Source organism: Engystomops pustulosus, chromosome 5 (assembly GCF_040894005.1).
Source record: "Engystomops pustulosus chromosome 5, aEngPut4.maternal, whole genome shotgun sequence".
NCBI classification, from domain to species: domain Eukaryota; kingdom Metazoa; phylum Chordata; class Amphibia; order Anura; family Leptodactylidae; genus Engystomops; species Engystomops pustulosus.
Window position 1 is genome coordinate 9,304,734 of NC_092415.1, and position 6,221 is coordinate 9,310,954.

At 42.4% G+C, this 6,221-nt stretch overlaps 1 protein-coding gene across 2 annotated transcripts in view; it reads left to right on the plus strand.

Moving 5' to 3' along the window:
• The window catches only part of COL22A1 (collagen type XXII alpha 1 chain), a 315,022-nt gene extending 309,881 nt beyond the window's left edge, over nucleotides 1-5,141 (plus strand). For both annotated transcript variants that reach the window (XM_072151139.1, XM_072151140.1), the window contains 8 exons: nucleotides 161-232; nucleotides 319-354; nucleotides 602-646; nucleotides 2,138-2,317; nucleotides 2,834-2,900; nucleotides 4,076-4,261; nucleotides 4,403-4,480; nucleotides 4,814-5,141. In XM_072151139.1, the coding sequence (XP_072007240.1) occupies nucleotides 161-232; nucleotides 319-354; nucleotides 602-646; nucleotides 2,138-2,317; nucleotides 2,834-2,900; nucleotides 4,076-4,261; nucleotides 4,403-4,480; nucleotides 4,814-5,001 (852 nt within the window). In that variant the 3' untranslated portion in view covers nucleotides 5,002-5,141. The remainder of the gene's footprint in view (nucleotides 1-160; nucleotides 233-318; nucleotides 355-601; nucleotides 647-2,137; nucleotides 2,318-2,833; nucleotides 2,901-4,075; nucleotides 4,262-4,402; nucleotides 4,481-4,813) is intronic.
• Nucleotides 5,142-6,221: the final 1,080 nt, after the last annotated feature.

Genomic DNA, 6,221 nt, shown 5'->3' on the forward strand with positions numbered 1-6,221 from the left:
ATAATACTGCCCCCTATGTACAGGAATATAACTACTATAATACTGCCCCTATGTAGAAGAATATAACTACTATAATACTGCCCCCTATGTACAGGAATATAACTACTATAATACTGCCCCCTATGTATAAATATACTTACACAGAATGATTATTATTTAGGGACCTAAAGGAACCAAGGGGGAAACTGGAGCTGCCGGAGTCCCAGGATTTCAAGGACCTAAGGGACCACAGGTATTTCTGTCTCTCTATTTCTCTGATATCTTTCTATTTATTTCTGTGATAACTTTGGTTGTAATGTTCTTCTCTCCTGTTGTTAGGGAGCGCCGGGGGAGAGCGGGCCACCTGGAAAGGAGGTAACAATTTTTTCATTAACATAAAGGGGATCTGTCACAAGGTTTGGGTGCTGTGTTCCAGGGGTCCTCTGCTGCTACTAGCGGGGTCCTTTTGCTTCTCACCTCTGCCCTGTAGAGCTTTAGTAGTGGAGCCCCGTTTAGTTTTGGAGCTTCCCCAATTTTGCTTCCTGTTTCCGCCACAGCCACTTTGTAAGAATCTTATGTGCCCAATTTTTAATGTATTTTGCACTTTCTTCTCTTTGTTCAGGGAGCTCCTGGAAAAACAGGGGAAAAGGGACCTAAAGGAGATCGGGTAAGTACCTTGCAGTACATGGCAATCTCCTCTTCACTCTTTCCTACCCTGAGCCCCATTATCTGTAGGTAACTGTTTCTTGCAATGTGAATTTATGAGACCGGTGCGGCTCCATTCAGTGTAAGACTGTGAGACCAATGAAGCTCCATTCAGGGCAAGACTATGAGACCAGTAATGCTTCATTCATTGCAAGACTTTGAGACCAGTAATGCCCCATTCCTTGCACGACTGTGAGACCAGTGATGCTCAATGCATTTCAAGACTGTGAGACCAGTGATACTCCATTCAGTGCAAGACTGCTAGACCAATGAAGCTCCATTCAGGGAAAGACTATGAGACCAGTAATGCTTCATTCATTGCACGACTGTGAGACCAGTGATGCTTCAGTGCAAGACTGTGAGACCAATGAGGCTCCATGCATTTCAAGACTGTGAGACCAGTGATACTCCATTCAGTGCAAGACTGTGAGACCAATGAAGCTCCATTCATTGCAAGACTGTGAGACCAGTGATGCTCCATTCAGGGCAAGACTATGAGACCAGGAATGCCCCATTCATTGCATGACTGTGAGACCAGTGATGCTCCATTGCAAGTATGTAAGACTAGTGAAGCTCCAGTGCAAGGCTGTGAGACCAGTGAAGCTCAATGCATTTCAAGACTATGAGACCGGTGATGCTCCATTCAGTGCAAGACTGTGAGACCAATGAAGCTCCTTTCAGGGCAAGACTATGAGACCAGGAATTCCCCATTCATTGCATGACTGTGAGACCAGTGATGCTCCAGTGCAAGTATGTGAGACCAGTGAAGCTCCAGTGCAAGGCTGTGAGACCAGTGAAGCTCAATGCATTTCAAGACTGTGGGGCAGATTTATAAAGTGTCTGAAAGTCAGAATATTTCCAATTGCCCATGGCAACCAATCACAGCTCCCCTTTAAAATATTCATGAGCACTGGTCAAATGAAAGCTGAGCTGTGATTGGTTGCCATGGGCAACTGGAAATATTCTGACATTCAGACTGCTTGATAAATCTGCCCCCGTGAGACCAGTGATGCTCCATTCAGTGCAAGACTGTGAGACTGGTGAAGCTCAATGGGTTTTTAAGGCTCTGAGAATAGTGAATCTAAAAGAACTAGGTCTGAGGTTCTTAGTGACCATAACTAGGTATTATTTATTGAGGAGTCCAATTCTCATATCGACTCAGACCTTCATCCATGTCTCTGCTTATGCTGCCTTCTAGTTCTGGTCTTTGTATTGGGTAATGTCTGATGGCTCCCATTGATTCTTATTAAGTATTAGATAAAATAGATGTTAACGTGACACTAAAAGCCCTCGAGGCTTGAGATGTTCTACAGAAATAGTCTGTGGGAATCCCAGGAGAACACTAAGCTTCTTAGACTTTCTTCACATTGCCATAATCTGCTGTAATAAGGTGGATCACCGTATCCTTGTTTCTTCTGGAGACATATTTTATTTATGTTTTACCCAATTTCAGGGGGATCCTGGTACCAAAGGTGACAAAGGCACGCAGGGAGAAAAAGGCGAACCTGGCAAACCTGGTAGCCCAGGACATAAAGGTCACACTGGACTCATGGGCCCGTCAGGACCTCCAGGAGAACGAGGAACATCAGGACCTCCAGGTCCACCTGGAACTCCAGGATTAACCGGCCTAAGGGTAAGGTGTTCTCTATTACTTTTAATAAGGTAATCCACCATTTTGGTATAGAGAAGTTATCTACACATAAACCATTGACTGTCCAAACCAACAAGACCCATTTCTTGAATAAACCTTGACCAGACGAATCATAGACCCCTATGAGTAGGAAACGCCTTGGCCAACCTTCAACAGTCCACTCTGTAGACTTCGCCTTGAGTGGCCAAACCAGCCAAGGAGGAGCCTCAACCGGCCCAACCAAATACTCATTTGTAGACATAAGATCTTCACTATGGAACCTTCCTAACATGAAAACCCTAATCCAAATTCTAGTTCCATGCTGAGGTTTTAGTTGTGAGCCCCTGAGGCCACTGATTGGCTGAACCAGAGCCCCACCACCTGGGTCAAAGGTGCCAAAGACTAGGAGACTCCTGCTCAGCTGGAATCCGGAGCAGGATCCGTGATTCGTTAAATTATTCTACTCATTTTCTTGTCACTGAGATTTGGTTCTTTTTTTCTCCTTTTTTTGTCTTTTAGGGAGAACCGCCCTCAATCGATACTTTAAGAAGATTGATTCAAGAAGAGTTAGGAAAGCAGCTCGATGGTAGGCACAAAAATTGGGAGAACTTTTTGTTAGGGATTAAGTTGGCAATTTTTTGCTCTTGGAACTATCTGAATATTTATATACATTAAAAAGGGATCTACCTGCAGGTAGGTAATTTATGTAAAATGACCCCAGACCAGACCTCTATATTAATACCAGACCCCACACCTCTATATTAATATCAGACCCCAGACCAGACCTCTATATTAATATTAGACCCCACACCTCTATATTCTCAGACCCAATACCTCTCTTTTAATATCAGACCCCAGACCAGACCTCTATATTAATACAAGTCCCCAGACCAGACCTCTATATTAATACCAGACCCTAGACCAGACCTCTATATTAATACCAGACCCCAGACCAGACCGCTATATTAATATCAGACCCCAGACCTCTATATTAATATCAGACCCCAGACCAGACCTCTATATTAATATCAGACCCCAGGCCAGACCCTTATATTAATATTAGACCCCAGACCTCTATATTATTATTGGACCCCAGAGCAGACCTCCATATTAATACCAGACCCCAGACCAGACCTCTATATTAATATCAGACCCCAGAGCAGACCTCTATATTAATATCAGACCCCAGACCTCTATATTATTATTGGACCCCAGAGCAGACCTCCATATTAATACAAGTCCCCAGACCAGACCTCTATATTAATATCAGACCCCAGAGCAGACCTCTATATTAATACCAGACCCCAGACCAGACCTCTATATTAATATCACAACCCAGACCAAACTTCTGTAATAATAATATTAAAGGAACACTCCAGTCACAGCTAATTCAGTGAATGATACCTTCTGCAGGACTCGAGGTTCTAAAAATGTTGTAGGAATTCAATGAAAATGACTCCTGCTCCTCCCTGCAGGTCCTGCACCTTGTATTATTCAATCATTTTGCTTTGACTGGAGGGTCCATTTAATATTATTTAACCAGAACCCTAAAGGAACTTCAGTCTGCAGATCAGACCTTTCTTTAACCGGACCCCAATAATAATACTAGACTCTAGATCAGGTCTGTAAATTCATTTGAGACCCAAACCCCAAGCACATATCCAGTTTTAGACTCCAGACCATTCTCCTTTTTTAATATCAGACCCTAAACCAGACCCCCATATAAACTATAATTGATTTTCTTGTTTTTATTTATTTCAGTGAAATTATCCTACCTCATGTCCCAGATGCAACCACCAGCTCCAATTAAATCCTCCCAGGGCAGACCTGGACCACCAGGTCCAGCTGGGAAAGATGGGAATGATGGAAGACCAGGTCCACCTGGAGAACCGGGAATTCCTGGACAAATGGGACCAGAAGGGCCTCAAGGACCTATGGGTCCAAAAGGTTAGAGGGGGAAAAACCAGTCTCAATATTTTGCTTGTCATGATCTGTAATTGATAGAAGGTCATAAGAAGGTCTTGTATGAAGGACCCATGTGTTTTGGTTCTTATATTCCATCTATGTCTCATATCATGTATCTCACAGGTGAACGTGGTGCTAAAGGTGAAATGGGAGTACCGGGAGTTGGCCAGAGAGGTGAAATGGGCCCACCGGGAATTCCAGGTAACTTGGTTTTGCCCACTATGTCAGTAAGTGATAAGGGGTGGTAGCTCAAGTCCAGCTCAGTGTCAGACCTTGGGCAGCCATGAAGGAGAGTGCAACTTCCATCGATAAAGGACCTTAGCAAGTCCTAGAATTACTTATCATTCATAAAATCTGATAAACAGTCATATTTTTAATCACTTTATAAAGAGTAGCCCCTAATTGCAAGTTATTAATCCAACAATTTAGTCTTATGGACCTTTGTTGGATTAACATGACCAGAGTCTTCAAGTTTCTCCACATTGCTGCAGGTCAACGTATACTTCTTGTAAATAACAATCTCTCTTTGCTTAGGTGTTCCTGGAGAACCGGGATATGCCAAAGATGGACTTCCAGGAACCCCTGGTCCTCAGGGTGAACCAGGGATACCAGGATCTAATGGCCCTCAAGGACCTCCTGGTATAAATGGACAGTGCGACCCATCACAATGCGCATACTACGCCAGCTTAGGATCCAGACCTGGTAGTGTCAAAGGAACTTAAGGACATCCATGAAGACTCAAAAAGACTAGTTGAAACTTGAATTTATTGCTGGTTTAAACAACCTTCCAAAATGAAGGGTATTAGTGCTCCATCCACACCATGGAGATCCCAGCTGGGGGAAAAGAAATCCAGTGCAATTTTTTTAAAAAAAGATTTTCGATGGATGAAACCAATGATTGCTGCCGGTCGGTCAAGGCTTTTTGTGTTCTTACAATATGTGTGTCATTTATATATTTTTTTATTTAAAAGAAGGAGCTGTACTTGAAAAGTACAAGATACTTTTTGGAGACATTTCAAAGGAGACATAGTCCAAAGAAATTCAAAGACAACTCTTGGCACCCACTTCGCCAACTTTTTCCCTTCTGTTCCCCTTTAAATGAATCCAAAGTTTTCTTATTATGAGTTTTTGGCCTTCAGATCCCTCTTCGTGTATGTTTAATTAGATCAGAATTCTTGGCTACCACATGTCTCTCGCGGAGAGTAACCATCACCTACATGGCTGATATACGGACTGAAATGGTCACAAAAAATCTAGATTAGAATAAAATGGACAAAAACTGTAAAGCCATGTGCCACCTTTGTACTAAGAAACTTTGGGTAGACAATGGAGGAAAAAATTATAAAATGTGTGTCTAGTTAGGGTCATTGTGAAGAGAAGTCATGGAGATATGCCAGGGATTGAAAAAAAATCATATTTTGGTCGAAATGTACTGTAGAAAGAGTTGAGGAACTTGGTTACCTTATATACTCGAGTATAAGCCTAGTTTTTCAGCACAAAAAATTGTGCTGAAAACCCAAACTCGGCTTATACTCGAGTAAAAAATATATAGGTTTTACCGGGTTTTTGTGGTAAAATTAGGGGCCTCGGCTTATTCTTGGGCCGGCTTATACTCGAGTATATACGGTATATTGCTTTGAGAATGCAAACTTGGTGACTTCGGTGGAGAAAACCTTGACAACATCAGGACTGGGAAAAATTCAACCATGACCTTCTGGTTTAAGAGTATCATAATTTTCAGAACTTGCACTCGTAAGGAGTTTGGTTGACAATGTGGTACAAGCTCTGACATACAAGACTAGCATAACCTTCAAAAATGTTGGGTTCCAAAAGATTCCCGTTTCGGCTTTTTTTTGTTTGGAAGGAGCAATTGCAGTTATTGCTCCGCATTAAGAACCTACCAACAACACCCAATTTTTGAGCATCTCTAAGTAGAACAGAA